The sequence below is a fragment of the Phacochoerus africanus genome, chromosome X (genome assembly GCF_016906955.1).
Source record: "Phacochoerus africanus isolate WHEZ1 chromosome X, ROS_Pafr_v1, whole genome shotgun sequence".
Classification (NCBI taxonomy): Eukaryota; Metazoa; Chordata; class Mammalia; order Artiodactyla; family Suidae; genus Phacochoerus; species Phacochoerus africanus.
The window spans coordinates 22,969,885-22,993,924 of record NC_062560.1 but is presented as its reverse complement, the minus strand read 5'-3'; the positions used below and the strand labels follow the sequence as shown (position 1 = coordinate 22,993,924).

General features: G+C 43.1%; 1 protein-coding gene across 2 annotated transcripts in view; it reads left to right on the top strand.

Annotated features, from left to right (window-relative positions):
• Nucleotides 1–23,414, top strand: part of PCYT1B (phosphate cytidylyltransferase 1B, choline) — a 108,150-nt gene extending 84,736 nt beyond the window's left edge. For both annotated transcript variants that reach the window (XM_047765403.1, XM_047765404.1), the window contains exon 8: nucleotides 19,611–23,414. In XM_047765403.1, coding sequence (XP_047621359.1) covers nucleotides 19,611–19,823 — 213 coding nt within the window. In that variant the 3' untranslated portion in view covers nucleotides 19,824–23,414. The remainder of the gene's footprint in view (nucleotides 1–19,610) is intronic.
• Nucleotides 23,415–24,040: the final 626 nt, after the last annotated feature.

Genomic DNA, 24,040 nt, shown 5'->3' with positions numbered 1-24,040 from the left:
TGGGGCCAAGCCTCTTAGTGAAGGCTAGCACCAATCCTTCATGATAGGAATGTCCATGGGAACACACTGCTTCACGTTCCTTTGGTCAGGGCGTGGCACTGTGGAGAAACTGGGGTCTACCACACCCCTCCTCTAAGGCTTTGTGGTAAAGCCAGTTGCCCAGGCCAGGTCATCTAGATTCAGGACAGGGACTGTCAGGTTTCTTCCTAAGCAAGAAGAAATCATGGTGTCCCTGGCTGTATTCATTATTAGAGTGTAACAGATTACCCCCAAACTTAGTGATTAAAAACATTTATTCTCTCACATAGTTTCTGAAGGTCAGGAAGCAGCTTACCTGGATGGTAATGACTCGGGGTCTTGTTATGAAGTTGGCAGTCAAGATTTCAGCTGGAGCTACAGTCGTTTGGGGCTGGAGGATCCTCTTCCCCACTCACTCACATGACTCTTGACCGGATACCTCACCATGTGGGTCTTTCTACAAGGCTGCCCAAGTGTCCTCACAACATGGCACCTGGCTTCCTCCAGAGTGAATGAAAGTACACACACAAAAAAAAGCTATGGTCTTTTATTACCTAACATCAGAAGTGACAAAGCATCATCACTTCTACCATATTCTATTGGCCACACAGACAAATCCTGGTATATTTTGGAAGGACACTTCACAAGGATGTGAACACCAGGAGGTGGGAGCTATTACCGGGGGCCATCTTTGTAGTTGGCTACCATAGTTGCCTTTGAGAATATGAAGCAAGCAATCTACTTTTCAATTGCTGTAATAGATTATCTGTTTCCATTTATTCATTCCGACTGGTGGATTGTCAGGGCCTAACGTGTTAATTTTCAAACTTATCACCTACCACTTACCTATTTGCTTGATTCTTATAACTAGGTGTTTTGTTTTTGGAGTATACTTGATTTACAAAGTTGTGTTCATTTTAGGCATACAGCAAAGAGATTCAGTTATCCACCTACACATATCCATTCTTTTTTCAGATTATTTTCCCATATAAGTTACTGCAGAATATTGAGTAGAGCGCCCTGTGCTATACAGTAGGTCCTTGTTGGTTGTCTATTTATATATAGTACTGTGTATATGTTAATCCCAGCCTCCTAATGTATTCCTCCCCTACTCCCATGTTTCCCTTTTGGTAGTCATAATTTTGTTTTTTACATCTGTGAGTTTGTTTCTGTTTTATAAATAAGTTATTTTGTACTCATTTTTTTTATTAGATTCCACATATAAGTGATCTTAAATGATATTGGTCTTTCTCTTACTTCACTCAGTATGATAAGCTCTAGGTCCATGTTATTGCAAATGGCATTATTTTGTTCATTTTTATGGCTGAATAATATGCCATTGGTATATATGTAGCACATCTCCTTGATCCATTCCTCTATCAATGGACATTTAGATTGTTTCCGAGTCTTGGGTTGTGAACAGTGCTGCAGTGAATGTTGGGGTGCATGTATCTTTTTGAATTATGGTTTTCTCTGGATATATGCCCATGAGTGGGATCGCTGGATCATAAGGTAGTTCTATTTTTTTTTGAAGACCCTCCATACTGTTCTCCATAGTGGTTGTACTAATTTTCTTCCCACTAACAGTGGAGGAGGGTTCCTTTTTCTTCACACCCTCTCCAGCATTTGTCGTTGTAGACTTTTTGATGATGGCCATTCTAACTGGTGTGTGGTGATACCTCATTGTGGTTTGATTTGCATTTCTCTAATAATTAGTGATATTGAGCATCTGTTCATGTGCTTTTTGGCCATCTCTGTGTCTTCTTTGGAGAAATGTCTGTTTAGATCTTCTCCTTTTTGCTTAGGTTTTTTTTAATATACAAAGCTGTATGAGATATTTGAATATTTTGGAGATTATCCCCTGTTGGTCCCTTCATTTGCAATGATTTTCTCCCATTCTGTGTGTTGTCTTTTCAGTCGTTTATGATTGCCTTTGCTTTGCAAAAGCTTTTAAGTTTAATTAGGTCTCATTTGTTAAAGATACTCTAGGCAGTGGATCCAAAAAGATATTGCTGAGATTTATGTGGAAGAGTGTTCTGCCTGTGTTGTCCTATAAGAGTTTTACAGTATCCAGCCTTATGTTTAGGTCTTTAATCCATTTTGAGTTTATTTTTGTGTGTCATGTTAGAGGATGTGCTCATTTCATTCTTTTACATGTAGCTGTCTAGTTTTCCCAACACCACTTATTGAAGAGACTGTCTTTTCTCCATTGTATATTCTTGCCTCCTTTGTCATTGATTAGTTGACCATAGGTACATGGATATCTTGCAACTAGTTTTGACTCCTACTCATAATAGAGACTGTTACCCAACCAGAGCTGCAAAGGTAAGCCATCCCAACAGTGAGTTGGTGTTACCTTTCTTTGGAGGATGTGTTTCTGAAAGATAGACAGTCTCAAGGGGGAGATTCTAAAGGAACTAAATTTTGAAGCTTTTGTTGTTCATTTCCAAGATATTGAGGGCCAAGGAGCCAGAATCAGGGCATGTGAATTCCTAGTGAAACTTTGTCTTTCTGTGAATAAGGTCTATTAGCTTATCTTCATAGCTACAGCCTGAGGGGCAGGCTTTTAATTAAACATATACCTAAGGTCTGACTGCAATCCTCTCCAGAGCCCTGGGAGGGCAGGTACCATCTGCATGTTCTTCTGCCACACTCCACAGTGCTGGTCTCTCCTGGAGGGGAGCTTGTGCACACAGTCTGGTGCCCTAGTTTTTGTTGCTTCTGCCACCAAGGGGATTCCTCTCAATGGTCTAGCTTTGGTGGCCAGCAGGGCTCACATTCCTGGGCCCCATGGGACTATAACAGAGAGACAGTTCTTGGCTTCCTACCACCCCATAGGGCCCTGTGCAAACAGTAGACCGAAATATACCCTGAGTCTTTCTATGAAAGTAATCTGTTTGCCCCTTAGGCCATAGCTCCTGGATAAGCAGACTTCTGGTTTAGCATAAATCTAGGACCTACTGAGGTGTACTCTGAAGACAAAGGCCAGTTGATGCCATCTCTGTGCTCTCCTGCCTCATACTAGGTTGCCAGTAGCTACTATAAAGGAACTCACACACTGATCTGGTGCCCTGATTGCTGTGACTGCCACCCAGGAGGCACACTTAGATGCATGGCTCTGGTGAACAGCAGAACTTACGCTTGTAGTCCACAGTACTGTATGTATTTGTCTATTTTAAAAGCTGCTTCCTGAGTGTCCGGCTTCCAATCAGCCTGAATCTAGGGGCTGACATATCTTGGCACCATCTCAGGCACTAAAAATAAAATGGGGTTCTTGGACAATGCCAACGGTTTGAGAGACAATCAAGAGCCAGGGCAGGATTGAACAATAAACTTCATCTCCTGCATGAAGCTACTCCTGCAAGACTGGGAGAGGTAGCTATTTTGTCTCATGCATAGAAATCAATACAGTGTCAAGCAAAATTTTAAAACCAAGGAACATGTTCCAATGAAAGAACAAGGTAAAACCTCAAAAAAAGTCCTTAATGAAACAAAGATAAGTGATTTACCTGATCAAGAGTTCAAAATAATGGTCATAAACATGCTCATGGAACTTAGGAGAAGAATGGATGAACCCAGTGATAACTTCAACACAGAGACAGAAAATTTTAAAAAGTACCAAAGAGAAATCACAGAGCTGTTAGTATGCAGAAACTGAGCTGAAAAACACACCAGAGGTATTCAATATCCGATTAGATTAATCAGAAGATCAGTGAATATGGAGACAGGTCAGTGGAACTCACCCAGTCAGAGCAGTAAAAAGAGAAAAGAATGAAAAAAATTGACAGCTGCTTAAGGAACTTATGGGACAATGTCGAGCCAACCAATATTCATATTATAGGGGTCCCAATAGGAGAAGCAAGAGAGAAGGAGGCAGAAAACTTATTTGAAGAAATAATGGCTAAAAACTTAACCTATCCTTGGGAAGGAAACAAGATCCAGATCCAGGAATCCAAGAGCATTCCAGATAAGATGAACCAAAAGAGACCTATACCAAGACATATTATAATTAAAATATCAAAAATTAAAGACAAGAAGAGTATCTTAAAAGCAGCAAGAGAATAACAACTTGTCGTCTGCAGATTAAAACTATAAAACTATCAGCAGATTTTTTTTTTTTTTAGGAGAAACTTTGCAGGCCAGAAGGGAATGGAATCATATATTCAAAGTGCTGAAAGAAAAAAACTTCCAACCAAGAATACTCTCCTAGGTGAAGCTGTCATTCAGAATTGAAGGAGACAAAGTTTTTCAGACAAGCAAAAGCTAAAGGAACTCATCACCATGAAACCAGCCTTATAAGAAATATTAGAGGGATGTTTTTAAACTGAAAAGAAAGGGTGCTGATTAGTAACAGGAAAACATATAAAGTATAAATCTCAGTGGTAAAGGTAAATATGTAGCAAAACTTAGAATAATGTTCTAAAAGTGATGGATTAGTCACTTATAAAGCTAGTATGAAGGTTAAGACAAAGAAATAAAAATAACTGTAAATACAGTAATTAAGGGGTACGTGAGATTAAAAGATGTAAAAGGTAACATAAAAGGTGTAATCTGGCGTAGGTTGGGAGGGAGAGTAAAGAAGTAGAGCTTTAGAATGTGTTCAAACTTAAGTTTTTATCCACTTGAAACAGACTGTTACACATTGTTATGTGTAATAGTAACTACAAAGCAAAAACCTATAGTAGATAGAAGATAAAGGAATCTAAACAAAGATTTAAAATCAAAAATATTTTTCCAAAGAAGATCATCAAATCACAAAGAGCAAGAGAGCAGAAAGAAATCAATTAACAAAATGGCAAGAGGTACATACCTATTGATAAGTACTTGAAATAAAAATGATTTAAATTCTCCAATTAAAAGTGAGTGTCTGAATGGATAAAAAAGGCACACCTCTATGCCATTTACAAGAGACTCACTTCAGATGTAAGGACACAGACCTAAGAGAAGGGATGGGAAAAGATACTCCATTATTCTATGCATGTGGAAACCAAAAGAAAGCCAGAGGTAACTATGCTTTTTATCAGACAAAATAGACTTTAAAACAAAAGCTGCAGTAAGAGACAACGGCATGGTATAATGATCCAGAGGTCAAATGAACAAGAGGATATAACACTTACCAATATTGATGCACCCAACATAGGAACACCTAGATATATATTAACAGAACTCAAAAAAGAAAGACAATAATACAATAATAGTAGGGGACTTCAGTACATTATTTTCACCAATGTATAGATCATCCAGATAGAAAGTCAATATAGAAATTCAGCCTTAAATGACCTATCAGATGTAGTTGATATATACAGAACATTCCATCTAAAAGCAATAGAATAGGAGTTCCTGTTGTGGCTCAGTAGGTTAAAAATCTGACATAGTGTCCATGAAGATGTGGTTTGATCCCTGGCATTGCTCAGTGGGTTAAGGATCTGGCATTGTGCCACAAGCCGTGGCATAGGTCACAGGATGCAGCTCAGATCTGGCATTGCTATGGCTGTGGCATAGACTGGAAGCTGTGGCTCCAATTCGACCTCTAGCTTGGGAATTTCCATATGCTGCAGGCGTGGCCCTAAAAATTAAAATAATAATGATAAAAGCAGTAGAATATACATTCTTCTCAAGTGTACATGGAACATTCTCTAAGATAGACATGTCACAAAACAAGTCTTAAATTTAAGAGTGAAATCCTATCAAGCACTTTTCTTACCATGATGGTATGAAACCAGAAATCAGTTACAAGGAGAAAACTAGAAAGTTCACAAATACGTGGAAATTAAACAGCATTCTACTGAACAACCATTGAGTCAAAGAGATATCAAAAGTCAGAAAATACCTTGAGGCAAACAAAAATGGAAATACAACACACCCAAACTTTTGGGATAAAGAAAAATCAGTTCTCAGAGGTAAGTTCATATTAATAAATGCCTTCATCAAGAAACAACAATAAAACCTCAAACAACTAACTTTACATTTTAAGGTATTAGAAAGGGTGACAGAGGAAGTCCAAAGGAAGGAAATAAAGATCAGAACTGAAATAAATAAAATAGAGGCTTAAAAGACAGTAGATAAGATCAATGAAACTAACAGCTGGTTCTCTGAAAACAAACAAAATTGATGACCCTTAAGCTAGACTCATCATGAAAGAGGACTCAAATCAACCAAATTACAAGTCAAAAAGGAGACGTTGCAATTGATACCACAGAAATACAAGAGACTACTATAAACAGTTATGTAACAACAAATTTGAAAACCTAGAAGAAATGGATAAATTCCTAGAAACATACAACCTACTTAGACTGAATCATGAAGAAATAGAAAATCCGAACAGAACAATTTGCTAGTAAGGAGATTGAGTCAGTAAATCCAAAACCTCCCAACAAAAATTCCAGAACCAGATGGCTTTACTGGTGAATTCTCTCCAACATCTAAAGAATACTAATCATTCTCAGTCTTCCAGAAAAAAAAGGAAGAGGAGGGAATACTTCCAGACTCATTTTACAAGGCCTGCATTACCCTAGTATCAAAACAAGACAAGGATGCCATAAGAAAAGAAAATTATAGGCACTATCCCTGATGAACATTGATGCAGAAGTGCTCAACAAAATATTGGCAAATGAAATTCAACAATACATTAAAGGGATCTTATACTGTGATCAAGTGGGGTTTAGTCCAGGGCTCCAAGGGTGTTTCAACATCCATAAGCCAATGTGTCTCACACACCACTTTTAACAAAACGAAGGATTAAAAACTATATGCGTCATAGAAAAAGCATTTGAAAAAAATTCAACATCCATTTATGATAAAAACTCTCAACAAAGTGGGTAGAGAGGGGAATGTAGCTCAACATAATAAAGCCAAATATGAAAAGCACAGAGCTGACCTTATACTCAATGGTGAAATCTGAACGCTTTTCCTCTAAGATCAGGAACAAGATAAGGATGTTCCTCTTCTCACTTTTATTTAATGTAGTGTTGAAAGTCCTATCCATAGCCATTAGGCAAGAAAAAGAAAAAGACGTCTAAATTGGAAAGGACAAATTGTCACTATTTGCAGAAGACATATATAAGAAACCCTGAAGACTCTACAAAAAAATTGTTAGAACTAATAAATTCAGCAAAGTTGTAAGATACAAAAATCAATATACAAACTGTTGCATTTCTATACACTAATAAAAATGATCAGATGTAAATGGACAACAATCCCCTTTAGAAGTGCATCAAAAAGAATAAAATGTATAGGAATAAATTTTACCCAGCAGCTGAAAGACCCATACAGTGAAAACTGTAAGATGTGGATGAAAGAAATTGAAGATACAAATAAGTGGAAATATATTCTGTACTCATGGATTGGAAGAATATTGTGAAAATGCCCATACTACCCAAGACAATCTATAGATTCAGTGCACTCTATCAAAATTCCAAGGGCATTTTTCACAACAATACAACAAAAAATCCTAAACTTTTTATGGAACTACTAAAAACCCCGAGTAGCCAAAGCAATCTTGGGAGAAAAAAGGTCAAAGCAGGAGATATCATGCACCCTAATCTCACACTATATTGCAAAATGATGGTAATCAAAACAGTATGGTACTGGCATAAAAACAACATATAGATCAATGGAACAGAATATGGAGTCCAGAAATAAACACATGCATATACGGTGAATTTATGACAAAGGATCCAAGAATATACAGTGGAGAAAAAAACAATCTCTTCAATAATGATGTTAGGAAAACTGGATAGCAACATGCAAAGAGAATGAACTGGACCACTCTTACACCGTACACAAAAAGCTAACTCAAAATGGATTAAAGAGTTTAGCACAATACCTGAAGCCATAAAACTCCCAGAAGAAAACATTGGGTGGTAAGCTCCTTGGCATTGGTCTTGGCAGTGATTTTTTTGGATTTGACACCGAAAGCAAAGGCATTAAAAGTAAAAATAAACAAGTGGGACTACATCAGTGTACAAAGCTTCTATATAGCAAAAGAAAGCAATGAAGTGAAAAAGCAAACCACTAAATGGAAGAAAATATTTGCAAGTTATATATATGATCATGGGTTAATATCTAGAATATATATTTAAGAACTCATACAACTCAAAACAAAACAGAACCCCCAAAACAACTTATGATCCAGCAAAATGAGCTCACAGATATAGAGAGCAGATTGGTGGTTGCCAAAGGTAGAGGGTAGGGAGTGTGCAAAATGGGTCAAGGGGATCAAAGCTACAAAGGTATATACTTCCAGTCATAATCCCTGGGGATTTAATGTGCAGGATGCTAACAAAAAATGTGCAGCATGCTCATAGTAACTTTCACATATGCCAGAGTATAATTAAGAGTAGATCTTGAAAATTCTCATTACAGGAGTTTCCACTGTGGCTCAGTGGGTCAAGAACCTGACATAATGTCCATGATGATGCTGGTTTGATCCCCGGCTGGGCTCAGTGGGTCAAGGAACCGGCATTGCTGCAACTTGCAGTGTAGGTCACAGATGTGACTTGGATCCAGTGTTGCTGTGGCACAGGCCTGCAGCTGCAGCTCTGATTTGACCCCTAGCCCATACACCGCCGGCATAGCCGTAAAAAGAAAAAAAAATTATCGTCACGGAAAAAAAATTTGCAACCATGTAAGGTAACAGATATTAACTAGACTTATTGTGATCATTTCACTATATCTGTGTATCTCAAATCATTATGTTGTACACCTAAAACTAATATGTCATTTCTACCTCAAAAAATATAAACATGGAGTTCCCGTCGTGGCTCAGTGGTTAACGAATCTGACTAGGAACCATGAGGTTTCGGGTTCGATCCCTGGCCTTGCTCAGTGGGTTAAGGATCTGGCGTTGCCGTGAGCTGAGGTGTAGGTCACAGATGTGACTCGGATCCTGCGTTGCTGTGGCTCTGGTGTAGGCCGGCGGGCTACAGCTCCGATTAGACCCCTAGCCTGGGAACCTCCATATGCTGTGGGTGTGGCCCTAGAAAAGACAAAAAAAAAAAAAAAACCACACACACACACACACACAAAACCAACCAACCAAACAAACAAAACTATGAACATAGACTTTTTTCTCTACTCTTTACTGCTGTATCCTCAGGGTTTAGATTAATGCTCGAACCATACATAGTGTGCTGTCAGTAAATGTTTGTTGAAGCAATCAATCATTGATCAGCTTTAAGATGCTCCATGCCCAAAAAACCCCTCCATAATATTTTGTAATACACTAAATGTTTCTTTTCAACACTCATCATGGAAATACTTTACCCTATGCTAGCCAAAAAAAAATTCCCGTCATGTGTATATGCAAACACTGGTGCATATACTTATATACATACATATACAATTATTCATACATACCTCATTTTGTTTATCCATTCATCTATTAACGGGCATTTAGATTGTTTCCACATTTTGGCTATTGTGAATAATGCTGCTATGAACATTGTTATACAAATACCTGTTTAAGTCCCTACTTCCAAGTCTCTGGTGTAGATATCCAGAAGTAGAATTGCTAAGTCATTTGATAATTCTTTTAAAATTTTTGAGTAACTGTTTTCCATTGTGGCTGCACCATTTTATATCCCCTCCACAATGCACAAATGTTCTCATTTCTCCACTTACTGCCTAGTACTTGTTTTCTCTTTGTTTCTTATAATAGCCGTTCTAATGGCATTGCTAATTTTTAAGACTTTTTTTTTTTTTTTTTTTGGCTTCACCCAAGGCATGTGAAAGGTCCTGGGCCAGGGATCAAACCTATGCCACAGCAGCAACCTGAGCTGCTGCAGTGACGCTGGATCCTTAACCCACTGTGCCACAAGAGAACTCCAATTTTTAAGACTTTTGAGTTGAGAAAAGAAATATAAAATTCACTTTGTGGATCCGAATTAGATTTCTCACTTGAATTTTTTTGGACAGTTTCAAAAATTTGTCTTCCAACAAATGCTGAAGATAAAATATGAGTAAACATCACAAACTTCTTAAAGGAAAGTGGCTAATCATGGAGAGCTGGCATGAGCAGGGGCTCATTTCCTGGCTGGGTAGCCTTGGGCAAGTTCATTTACCTCTCAGCCACTTCCTAGGGTTGTTGGGATGATTAAATTGTTTCATACTCGAGAGCCCCTTTTACCAGTGCCTGGCATCCATGCACGTGTCAGGCACTGTTGCTGATTCATTTGCACAAAACTGAAACCCTCTCCATGAGTTCCATCTTGATCACCAGAGGTCCAAACCAGATATAACTAGGATATTTTTTTGTTTCTTTTTCTGGCAGATTTCCCAGAATATATCTGAAACACTGAAACCTTTAAAGGCATTTGTCACGACCTTTACTGCCTCACTAGCTGTTAAGAACTTTTTAAAAAGGAAAACATGGTAGGAGGGGAAATAAAAAATTACTTTCATATGGACAGGACTATAAACGGGATTATTTTCTTGGGAGAAAACTTCATAAATGGAAACCTCTTAATACACTAAAAGAGTGAATTTAAATACCTTTTCCCTTTGAAAATGCCATGCCATGCCATGCCATGGTCTTCATTATTTGTTATATTTCTAAAGTGCTTTTCTTCCCAGGAAGCTCATTACAAACTGTCTCCTGACCTGATTCAATTCAGCTCCTTTGCAGGGGAACCACCATTCAAAATGCACAAGAAACAGATCAGAGAGCTTGCAAATCCAGACCCAGAGTTGTTTTGCATGGATGTTGCACTTTATGAAGTGTGACACCACTGTTTATCATTAAGCATTCAAATAATTTCATCCCCTTAGGCAGAATATTCAGTTATGAGCTTGAGTCCAACTACAGCAGACAAGTTGCAGATTCCTTAGAATGTGGGCTTCTAATGGAAATGCTGACAATCCATTAACAGCAGGAGGGCTAATGGCTGCCACTAAAAATATACTTAAAGATTACAGTAATAAAAACATATTTTAAAGTGCCTGTTAGAAGTTCAAGGATTTTTTTTTTTCATGTTGCTCTTAATAACAGGCCACCCTATCCTTTTGGCATTTGATTTTGTCTCATAAATGGGCTTAATCGAAGTTAATGCTGTTGTACTACAGCATTTTTCCTGTTTGATTTTGAGGGGGTTGGATGTGTTTTGGCAGAATTATCACTGCCTTTAATGGAAGGTGAATAATTGGTATGTTTGTAGAATTGTGGGATTTTAAATCTGGAAAGGATCTCAGTGATCAGCACATCATCTCTATTGTATCTGCGAGAGGAGATCTGCGATCCTAAAAAGTAATGGACTAGAACTTAAAAAGGGAGAATGAGTGCCGGGGGAGCTAATGATGTACCTGAAGGTTTAGTATTTTCTTACTTGTGACATTACTGCAATGCCCTTTGACCTATTCTCCTCGCCTCACTTATCTTTCTTTCTTCCTACCATATCTTTTCATGCTTATAAAAATAATATGTTCATAATAGAACTATTAGAAAGTAAATAATAAAATACAATAAAAATCATCTATAGTCTCATCATCCAGAGTGGTCACTGCTAAAATTTTGGGGTTATTACCCCCATCGTTTTTCTATCTACATTTCTATATTTCCTTCTACAAAATTGGGTTCATTCAGAACATACCATTCTGAAATCATTTTTACTTTGCAATAGCTCATGAACATTTTCTCACATTACTGAATATTCTTTAAGGGCTTGACTTTCATCACAGTTATACAAGATTTCCCTAACCTTTTTAGGGAGTTTGCAGTGTTGTCTATTGACACTGCACTGAATCGCCACATACACAGATTTACGTCTTTGAGTACCTCCTTGGGAAAAAAGGTTTGGTACCTCTTGCCCAGTTACCCCTCTGAAAGGCACTACTATTTTACCTTTCCACCAGCAATAACAGGAGTGTGGTCTCTCTCCTGAGCCTTCACCAACACTAACTGTTACAAATTTTTAAAAAAATCTTGGGAGAGTGATGTCACCAAGATAGCAACATAGGTCATTCCTCCCTTCTCCCTCACAAGAACTAACGACTATTCACAGAGAAGACACTACTGGGAGAATCCTAGGACATGTGGGTGAGGCTGAAGCACCCCCTGCACCACAGAGATCAAGACAGCATTAGAAGGGCAAGGGATTTCTACATGCTCAGAAATCTCCCCTGAGCCTCGGGTGCCTCTAGTGAGTCACGTGCCCAGGCAGACATCCAGCTTCCCCAGCACTGTGGGTTCTTTCTTGGGACCTCCCACTCTGGTCTCACCTCATGGAGATTGCAGAGGAATCAAAAGGGAACCTCATCTTGACAAGGAGAAAGAGGCTCACAACAACTAGTACTCTGATCTTGGCAGACCCAGTTCTTACTTGCAGAGCCCAAGAAGTAGTCCCAACCAGCCACTTTGCTCACCTGCAGAACCAAGTCATTGGCACGGTCTAACCTGGGAATTCAGTGGGGTCCAAGTCTGTCTGATTTGAGTCCTCAAAGATTTTTGGCCCTGGAGCCTGGTCTGTCCCCACTCAGGCAGGGGAGCTGAATTATAACCCCTACTCATTGCTAAGTGAAGCTCTCAGCCCCATCTGACCAAAAAGGCTGGCAAGGACATCTGGAAGCTTCATAGCCCAGCAATGCTCAAGCAGAGAGTACAGGCAGAGCTAATCATCTGCAAAGCCAGCACCAGGGAGGGAGTGCTCTCTAGTTCTGCCCAGGTAGAGGAGCTGTTTGATAGCTTCATCTACTGCTGAGTGAAGCTTCTGGCCCCACCCATCCAGAAAGCCTGGCCAGAACACCTGGAAAGCTGTACAGCCCAGCAACATCTGAGCAGAGAGTCCAGCAGAGCTGACAGACCATAGAGCAAAGCCAGTGCCTCTGTTTAGCCAGGAAACTTAGAGTACAGGTCAGCTTGAATCAAGACCATAAAGATCCTTCCTGGCCTTGGAATTAGTTCTCCCACTGTGCATGGGAAGGGATCCTAATTCACAGACCCAACCATTGCTGAATATAGCTTGGACTCCAGAATCCAACTAGAGCATAGGGGAAGCTGTATAGCTCATCCAACAGTCCTGCTTACAGTGGCACTTGAACAGAGAGCACACTTGGTGGCCCTGTCTGACCAGGGAATTCATTACCCAATCTTGCTTGACTCAGGTTCCCAAAAAATAAGCTGTGTGGGCCCTTGAGCCTATTCTGCCACCCTATCAGGAAAGAGAAGTTAATTTATAGCCCCACCTACTGCTGAGTATAGTACCCAGTCCTGACCATCTAGTAAGCCAGAAAGCCCAGGAAACTGTGGAGCTCAACCTACAGCCTCACTTGAGTTGGGAACCAAACCAGCAGTCCTATCCACCTGTTCTCAGCCAGCACCCTACAACCTCAGAGTTTGGGTAGTGGCTTCACTCCAAAATAAGCCCTGATAGCAAACCATGCCTGCCCAAGGCTATTATCAGCAAACACAACCAAAAACCCAAAGTGAGCTGACTAGTTATGAACTATCTCTGCCAAAGCATACATATAAAGCCTAGAAGAGAAGACTGCTTATTCCTATGTGCTTATACCAATGTAAGGAATCTAAGATCATGAAAAATCTGGCTGACAATGAAGGAAACTAATAAAGCTGCAATAATTGACCCTAAATAAATATCTATGAACTTTCAGGCCAAGAACTCAGAATAATTCTCGTAAGTTTAGTGAACTACAAAAACACACAGGCACCTAAACAAAATCAGGAAAACCATGCACGAACAAAGTGAGAAATTAAGAGAAATAGAAACCATCAAAAAAAAAAAATCCACCCAAACAGAAACCCTAGAGCTGAAAAACACAATGACTGAACTGAAGAACTCAACAGAGAGCTTCAAAAGCAGATCAACTGTGCAAAAGAAAGAATCAGTGACCTGGAAGTTAAGACATTTGAAATTATCCAGTTAGGATCAAAAAGAAGAAATAAGAGTGAAAAAAGCCTATGGGATTTATGGGACACAATCAAAAGAAACAATATGTACATTATGGGAATTTCAAAAGGAAAAGAGAAAGAAAGTGTATTTAAATCAATAATGGCTGAAAACTTCCCATCACTGGGGAGAGAAAGGACCGTTCAGATCTGTAAGGCATGAAGGACCCCAAATCGATTAAACCTGAGTAAGACTACACTGAGACACATTGTAATAGAAGTCAAAGAATGAGTTTGGAAGCAGCAGGAGAAAAAAAAAATTTATGTATGTTGGAACCCTCATAAGACTTTTGGTAGATTTCTCAACAGAAATGGTTCACATCAAGAGAGAGTGAAATGGTCTATTCAAAATATTGGGGGGAAAAAACCCCATCAAATGAAAAAGGAAAACATTATAACTGATAGCTCAGAAATACAAACGATCCTAAGAGGCTACTATGAACAACCTGGACAGCAGAGAATAAATGGAAATATTCTTAGAAACTTACAGCCTGTTAAGAATCAGGAAGAAACAGAAAATCTGAACAGACCAATTACTATTAAGGAGATTGAATCATTAATCAAAAAATGTTCCAATGAAGAAAAGCCCAGGACCACATTGCTTCACTGATGAATTTTAGTAAACATTTAAAGAAGTATTAATGCCAGTCCTTCTCAAACTCTTCCAAAAAATTGAGGAGGGAAAGCTCCCAAACTTGTTTTACAAGGCCAGCATTACCCTGATACCAAAGCCATAAAAGGATACTATCAGAAAAGTAAACCACAAGCCAATATCACTGATAGATACAGCTGCAAATTTTCTCAGTAAGTACTAGCAAATTGAATTCAGCAGCACATTAAAAAGATCACTCACCATGATTAAGTAAGATTTATCTCTGGAATGCAAGAACAGTTCAGACACAAATTCATCAATGTGACATATCATATTAATAGGATAAAAGAAAAAAATCATACGATCATCCCAATAGATGTGGAAAAGCATTTGACAAAATTTAACAACTATTTGTGATAAAACCTCTTAACAAACTACAGATAGAAGGAATGCTCCTACAACATAATAAAGCTCATATATGACAAGCCCACAGCTAACATACTCAGTGGTGAAAGATTAAAAGCCTGTCCTCTAAGATCAAGTACAAGACAAGGTTCCCCACTCTCACCATTCCTGTTCCACATAGTACTAAAAGTCCTAGCAAAAGCAATCAGGCAAGGCAAGGAAATAAAAGCATTAGAATTGAAAAGGAAGAAGTAAAATAGTCTCTATTTGAAGATGACACGATTTTATCTATAGAAAATTCTAGAGACTCCAATAAATCGGTAGATTTAATCAATTCAGTAAAGTTGCAGGATACAAAATTAACAGAAAAATCAGTAGCATTTCTGTATACTGATAATAAGTTATCTGAAAAGGAAACTTAAAATATCCCATTTACAATAGCATAAAAAACAAGAGAATACTTAGTAAGTTTAACCAAGGAGGTAAAAGATCTCTATACTGAAAACCACAAGACATTGATGAAATAAATCAGAAAAGACACATAGATATCTCATATTCACGAAATGAAAGAATATTGTTAAAATGTCCATACTACCCAAAGCCGTCTATAGATTCAATGCAGTTCCGATCAGGATTCCAATAGCTTTTTAAAAAAACAGAAGTATAGAGTCCAAATATTTATATGAAACCACAAAAGACCTCAGACAGCCAAAGCAACTGTGAGAAAGAACAAAGTGGGAGGCTTCATACTTCTTGCTTTCAAGCTAAACCATAAAGTTTTGGTAATCAAAACAGTATGGTAGAGGAGTTCCCTGGTGGCCTAGTAGTTAAGGATTTGGCATTGTCACTGCTGCTGTGGCTTGGGTTTGATCCCTGGCCCAGGAACTTCTACATGCCCCAGGCATGGCCAACAAAACCCCAGACACTGTGGTAGTGGAATAAAAGACACAGACCAACAGGTCAGAATTGAGAGCCCAGAAGTAAACCTAGAGAAGGGAGCCAAGAACACGCAATGGAGAAAAGACAATATCTTCAATAAATGCTCCTGGAAAATTGTATATTCACACGTAAATGACAGTAGATCTCTATTTTACATGACCCACAAAAAATTAACTTTAAATGGATTAAAGATTTCAATTTAAGAGCACAAGCCATAAGACTCCTAGTAGAAAACATAGGAGAAAAGACCTTGACATAGGTCTTGGCAGTGAATTTTTGAACATGACACCTAAAGCATATTTTTTTAGGAGTTCCCGTCGTGGCGCAGTGGTTAACGAATCCGACTAGGAACCATGAGGTTGCAGGTTCGGTCCCTGCCCTTGCTCAGTGGGTGAACGATCCGGCGTTGCCGTGAGCTGTGGTGTAGGTTGCAGATGCGGCTCGGATCCCGCGTTGCTGTGGCTCTGGCGTAGGCCGGTGGCTACAGCTCCTATTGGACCCCTAGCCTGGGAACCTCCATATGCCGCGGGAGCGGCCCAAGAAATAGCAACAACAAAAAAGACAAAAGACAAAAAAAAAAAAAAAGCATATTTTTTTATAGTTCATTGATAAGTCTTTTTTTTTTTTTTTGTCTTTGTCTTTGCCATTTCTTGGGCCGCTCCCACGGTATATGGAGGTTCCCAGGCTAGGGGTCCAATTGGAGCTGTAGCCACCAGCCTACACCAGAGCCACAGCAACTCAGGATCAGAGCTGCGTCTGCAACCTACACCACAGCTCACCGCAACACCGGATCCCTAACCCACTGAGCAAGGCCTGGGACCAAACCCGCAACCTCATGGTTCCTAGTCAGATTCGTTAACCACTGCGCCACGACAGGAACTCCCGATAAGCCTTTTTTGAATTACCTGTATGTGCCAAATACTCATTACGTTCTTTTTGGTTTGTATACTTAGTCTTATATACATAATTTGTATTTAAATGTTGCAGAAATTTCCCTTTTTTTTCATTTGCCTTGTACCTTATTTCATAGCAGTTTTTTGTTTGTTTGTTTGTTTGTTTTTGTTTTGTTTTGTTTTTTAGGTAGAGAAATTTTTTTTTCTTTTTATGGCCACACCTGCAGCATAAGAAAGTTCCTGGGCTAGGGGTTCAATCAGAGCTGCAGCTGCCGGCCTACACCACGGCCACAGCAACACTGGATCCGAGCCGCATCCATGACCCACACTGCAGCTTGCAGCAATGCCAGATCCTTAACCCACTGAATGAGGCCAGGGATTGAACCCACATCCGCATGGACACTATGTCAGGTTCTTAGCCCATTGAGTCACAACGGAAACTCCAAGAAATTTTAGATTTTTATACAGCCAAGCATCAATCTTTTCCTTTATGGTTTCTTACTTTACTTTTATGCTCACACTTTATTTCTGAAACACCAATCTTACCATATCCCTCTTTTGATTAAAATCTTGCAGGGGCTCTTTGGGAGAAGTCCAGCCTCCTTCTGGTGCTCCGGCCTCAACTACTTTCACCCTGTAGGCACTTGGGGTCCAGTCAGGCCAAGTAACTGTACTTAGTCCACTCTACTTAGCACGCTCTGCTTAGAAAGCTTGCCCTCATCCAGCCCCACGGGCTCACTGCCCATCTCTACCGCCTGTCACTGAAGCCCCAGCTTGGACATGACCACTAACTTTACCCTCTTTTTCCCCTTCTTGTGCAGCACCTGGTCCCCAGGGGGCTCAGTGGTGGTTTAGAAAATGAGCAACTCAAACGACAAGCAAAGTCTAAAATGGTTAATAGGAGAATTGGCTCTCATGGCCAGTTGAGGATCGGAAGATTGGCCCATGCTGCTGGATGCTGAGGCATTCCAAGGAAAAGTAGTGAGAAACTAGAGCCCAGAGCCCCGGGAGCATGGGGAGGGTGCTCAAACATGGGGAACAGAGTGTGTGAGGGCTGAGCTGCAGGCCAAGGGCAGAAGGGCAGATAGGTTGGCAGCACCAGGAGGCCTGGCGGACAGGGGCTTGGGCTAGGACTGGATTCCCCAGAAGGCTGCAGGACAGGGTCACAGGAGAGCTTGGTTCTGAAAGTACTGGGCAACAGTCACCTGAGGCCCCAAACTGGAAAACCCATCTAACCACCCAAACCTCCTCCACCCCCGCAGTGCCCACCCACCCCCCCCACACACCCCAGCAAATGGCATCGCCAGCTTTCTCATTTCACAGGCCAGAAACTGGAGTCACTTGATTCCTCTTCCATACCCCACATCCCATCTGTCAGCTCTACCTTCCAAACAGAGCCAGACCATAGACCGAATGATTCTATTTAGATGACATTCTGGAAAAGGCAAAACTCTGGGGACAGAGAACAGAGGCAGGAGGGATGGGGGGTGGGGTGAGGACCAAGTATCCTGAGAGAACTGGGCGGCTGTCGGAACTGTCCTGCAATTGGAGTGGTTGTCACCCAACTGGAGGCATTTATCAAACTCACAGAACTGTTCTTTAAAAAGCTTAACTTTAAATAAATTATATCTTAATCAAACTAATGGAAAAAATATACCAGAAGTCTAACCATTTCTCAGCGTCCTCACAGCCATCACCTGGGTCCAGGGCGCCGTCGCATTCTTGGGTTCTGAGCACAGGGGGCTCTTAACAGTTCTCCCTGCTGCTGCCCTGGCTTCACTGTACTCTGTTCCCAGCACTGCAGGCAGAAGGGTCCCTTTAAAAACAAAAGTCAGGGTTTATTCTTTTGCTCAGAGTTCAGAGGTAAAGGAACTCTCCAGAGCTTTCTCTACTCCTCAAAGGGCCAAGTTCTCACAGGGCCACCAAGACCCTAAATGCCATAGCCCTCTGGTGACCTCCTCCTGCCCACCTGCCCCATGACGCTCCTCACCCAGGTGGCTCCCCTCCAGCCCCCACCGCCTCCTTGCTCGTCCTGGAATGTGCACTGCATGCTCCATTCTCGGGGTTCTGTTCTTGGGGTTCCCCGATTCCATTCACGTGGTCCCCTCCCTGCTCAGTTTCAGGTCTCTGACCAAGAAGCATCTAATTAGTGAGGCCTTCCTGGAGCCCCCTGTTTACAATGGCAGCCCTGCCCGCCCCCCAACAGACCGTATCTCCATCAGACATACTTCACATGTGATTATGTGTTCCTCCCTCAAACGCATGAGGACAGAGATTTTTTTTTCTTTTTTTCTTTTTAGGGCCACACCCGAGGCATATGGAAATCCCCAGGCGAGGGGTCGAATCAGAGCTGCAGCTGCCAGCCTCCGCCAGAGCCACAGCAATGCCAGATCCGAGCTGTGCCTGCGACCTACACCACAGCTCACGGCAACGCCGGATCCTTAACCCACTGAGCAAGGCCAGGAACTGAACTGGCATCCTCACGGATACTAGTTGGGTTTGTTATTGCTGAGCCATGATGGGAACTCCACGGACAGGGATTTTTGTTTTATTTCCTGCTGCCCTGCCAGCACCTTAAGATATTACATTTGCCTGGCAAACCAGACAGAGCACTTGAATTTTGGAGATGGGGGCAAAGGGGGTAAGAAGGACTGATGATCATCTGATGGGTCAGCATCTTCCTGCACCAGGATCTCACGCAGCTCCTCCCCAGAGGTAGTCTGGGGCACACGGGGCTGCAGTGCAGGGCCGAGTTCGGGGATGCACAAGTCTGAGTCGTGGCTGCCCCTCCTGCCTTTGTGTTTGTTGGTTACATTGCCATCTCAGATGACCCATTTACCGGATGCCTTCTCTCCCATTTCTCTAGAAGCAGATGTTCCAGGAGAGGAGCAGCCGGATGCTGCAGGCCTTGTCTCCGAAGCAGAGCCCCGTGAGCAGCCCCACCAGGAGCCGTTCCCCTTCCCGCTCCCCGTCGCCCACCTTCTCATGGCTCCCCAACAAAACCTCACCCCCCTCGTCGCCCAAAGCAGCCTCGGCCTCCATCAGCAGCATGAGCGAGGGGGATGAGGATGAGAAGTAAAGGCTGTTGGCAGACGGCGAGAGCCACACCACACAGGCTGGGGAGGAGGGCGGGAGCACTGGGGACGCCTGGGTGGTGTTGGAAGGGTAACAGGTGCAGGAGCTGCAGCTCAGCAGGGAGACCCTGAGTTCTGCCAAGGGAAGGCCTCGGGACCAGCTCTCCCTCCGTCTCCACTTAGCCCGAGACTCGGGCTCTGCATGGAGGTTTCCAGCCGGACAACCTATTCAAACCTTCTTAGCATCATCTAGAGTCACTCTACTTTAACCTTGCTAAGGCAAGATGCAGAGCACCCTGGGAGACTTGCACTGAGGGAGGTGTCTTCTGCTTTGGTCCTTATCCCCGCCCCCACCCAGTATACGACCTGCGGAAGCAGCCGTCCCCCTCAATCTGCTGCTTCTGGCTCCTAAGGGCCCTGCACGTTGCCTCCAAGCACCCAAGCTCCACCAGAATAAAGTTGTTTCCAGTAGAGGTGGCACAGTGCTTCTGAAATAGTCGACTTAACGACAAATGCCAACCTTTTCCGTTGAGTCACTGAGGTCCGATGTTGCATCGCCTTGGTTCTTTCTGGTTCCAGAAATGGGGCGTTTAGACAAAGCCTTGTTTTAGGCCAGATACAGAAAAGGTCACCTAGTATGAACTGTAACTTCTTATCTGAAGGACAGTTTTGTCAAGGAGAACGCCACCTAAGGCCTAACATGCTCCTGCTTGTCCTCTTTCATCAGTGGTTTGACTTCATTGTTTTCCAGAAATTACCTTAATCTTTCGGAAATGCAACAAAACATCATATATATATATATATATATATATATATATATATAAAAAAGGAGCCACTTTGCTTTGGCTCCATGTTTAGCAGATGGTAGGTGTTTCTTGAAGCTTCTTAAAGGACGCTATTATGGAATGGCTTTTCCCATTTCTGACCAGTTTCCAGTTTCATAGGCCTCAAGTAACAGTTTGGTATACCAAACCACATAGTATACAATAGGGGGTGCTACTTGCACGAATCTGATCTATGCTCCCAACATGCCATCCAGAGTGGAGACCATATGCAATATAAATATATGGTGGTGGCATTTTCCACTCTCCCCCTCTCCTGCTCTCACCCTAATACCCCGCTGAAATCCTTGGTCTTAAGAACTACCTGGTTTCCTTGTGACTTGGGCACTTTGTCAAAAGCTCACCCTGCATTCCTTTAGACATGTCTCGTCCCAGCCAAGAAATGATTTTTGCATGTTGTTCTCATGGCCTCCCATCACCTTCTTGAGTGGAGGAAGGACTCTGAAGATTGTCACAGAGCACGGTGACAACCTCAGCATCCCCACCGAGTTGTCTTAAGTTCCCATCCCCGAAGCACAGGTAGGAAAAGAGCAGGTGGAGGCAAAGTGTAGAACCACCCTTGGACAGAAGAGGCATTGCCTGGCTGTCCTAGTAAAACCAGAGGCCCAAAACAGCCCCTTGTGGGCACAGCCCAGCATCTCTTGTGACAGAAACTGCCCCTTTCAGAGGCTCTGGGAGCCAGCCTTCTGAGTGACAAGTGGGGCAACCGATGAAGCAAGGTGGCATGTCTTTCCCCCTCGTGCTGGCGTTGTACTACCTCCCTGCCCACCTGGAGATAAGTGGTGGTTTTTCGGAAGCAAAACCATGAGTCTAAGCTGGCCTGGAACCCACTTGTTCCTGGCACTTTCTCCAGAACTCTGTCGAGCACTCATGGGGGACGGAGAGCTGGTGGGAACGTGGCACGTGAGAAGAAAACTTCTCATTGCAACTGGGGCCCAGAACATTGCCCGGCAGAGAGAGACAAAGGTCCATGCTTCCACTGCGCCCATTTGGTCTCTCCTGTCGTGTACTCAGGGCACACTGGGCTCGTGTGCCCAGTGTCTCTATTGATGTTGTTGAGGAGGAGAAGGCCAGGTGGACAAGGCAAGGCAATGAGAACAGGGGAAGGGAAAAGGAAAAAGAGATGCCTGGAGAGAGGAAAGAAGGTTAAAGAGAACCTACGCCCTCAAACCATTTCAGGGCCTCGCTTTATTGGGGAAACTCTCAAGAATACCTCTCATGTGCTTACTCCATGGCCCAGAGCAGACAAATCCACTGTCATCTGAATCCTGTTCTGGAGCAGAGAGCTTGGGATTGATGTTATCAGGCAGACTGTAAGTTTGCCCATCTTACACGCCACACTGACAGGTGGTGCTTACATGACTCAGATTTGGTGCCATCCTGGCCGCCAATTATGGAAAATGACCAATGCCTGAGATACTGCAGGGATGGGCCATAGCAACCCCCATGTGTGTTCTAAATCTCACCCTCTGCCCCCGCCCCCATGTCTAACGATATCTTCCCACCCTAAGGCTACAAGATTACTGAGAAGGAATGGGGGGGGATTCTGCAACCCAACTTTTGATATTTCCTAGCTGTCAGTTTCTCCCTGCCCCTCCTCCCCGGCCCAGGAGGAGATGGGGTTGCTCCTAGGGCTGACCAGTCAACAGTAATGGTCAAGAGTGGGTTAAGGCTGGAATGAGAGATGTAGCAGGTGTGGTACACGCTCAGAGAGGTAAGCAGAAGGGACAAAAGGCAAGGAAAGGCTCTTCTGCTCTAGAAGGAGAAGGAAGCTTGAGGCTGAGGCCTAGGGAACAGCCACTTAGGCTGTGGAAGGAGGCAGGTTACATGCAGATGGGCAGGGGCTGGGTGAGTAGCTCCTTTCCGCTCTCTTGGGCATGTCACGCACTCCCTAACAGGTGAAGAAGGCGGGCTTCCTTTCACAGACACCCAGGGGTACCCATGCAGGATGGGGGTTCTCCCCACCCAGCATTCCCCTTTCAGCCCTCCTCCATTAGCTGCCACAGCTTCCTTCTGGGGACTCCGACATCAAACATTCACCAGCTCAAAACACGGGGCAATTGTGATGTCACGGTCACCTTGAATGGCCTGTTTCTGGCAAGCCAGCTCCCGTGGGCCAGGACTTCACAAAGGCAAAGGAAACCAACCCCAAGAGGGATCTCGAGACCTAAGTCTGCCTTCTGACCTGTGCTGCGGGGAAGAGACACGGCCGGGGGATGGCCAGCTTGCACCATGCCTTAGGCTGCAGTTAGGAGACTCCATCCTTGGAGGGAGGGACGGGACGAGTGTGGATTTCTTCTCTAGCGCCCAGGTGTACCCCAGGTGTGCGAGATGGCGACAGGGACTCAGCTCAATCCGATGAGTGGGAGGGAGAGCACATGTTCCTATTCCTCAGGCCTCCTTTCAGCACTAGTCCTGACCATCAGATCTTTTTTTCTTTCTTTTTTTAAAAAAAGAATGAGCTCATGAGGCATTTGCAACTTCTACTTTTCTCTAGACTTTTTTTGTTGTGTCACTGCGATCTGTCCCGGGACAAAGCCATACGAAAAGCATGCGTACTTAAGACTTGCTGTACACTAAGACGACGGTGGTGCCTGGTCTGGGTTAAAGCACGACCTTACGCCCAAGCATTTGCTCTGGTGCTGAATTACTCGACCTTCGGAGTCAGCCCCTCCCCCCTCCGCCCCTGCCCCTCCCCCTCCTCCTCCAAACCCACTCCTGCTCTCCAACGGAACATGGCATTACCAACTTCTTTATAAATAAAGGGATGCAGAATTGCATTTTACCTGTCTTGTTTCTTAAAAGCGTGCTGCTGTGTGTTCCTCCTTATGAGCCCGAGCTTCGTGTGGAAAAGTGTAGGTGCAGACACCGCTGTCTGTCCCGCCTCCACCCAGGTGCGGCCCCAGCCCTCCTGAAGGAGGGGCCGCGGCAGGGCCCAAGCGTGGGGGTGCCTCACGCCTGACTAGTCAGGAGCACTCACCTGGAGCGGGGGGCACGGGGGGAGCCCAGTCTGGACCCCAGTTGAATTTTCCAACGGCCAACTTGCCTTCTGACCTTGACCAAACCACTTCACCTCTCTGGCCTCTGCTTTTGCAAAACCGGGGTGGGGCGGGGGGGGGGGGTTTCAGAGGTCTCCTTTGCCTGTCAAGGTCTCTGAACTTGTGAGGCAGCCTGCATTGTCGATAACGCGCCTCCAGCTCTCCTGCTGCCACGGAGCCACCATGAGAAAGTGCTTCCCCAACAGAGCGGGAAGCTGGAGAGGTGGCTGCTCTCAGACCTCAGGCTCGCAGGGCCCACCCACCGTTCTCGTCTGCTGCGGCCTGGCGGCCTACTTTTCACCTGTACCTAAAGATTGGGGCGTGGCCACGTCCACCACTTTT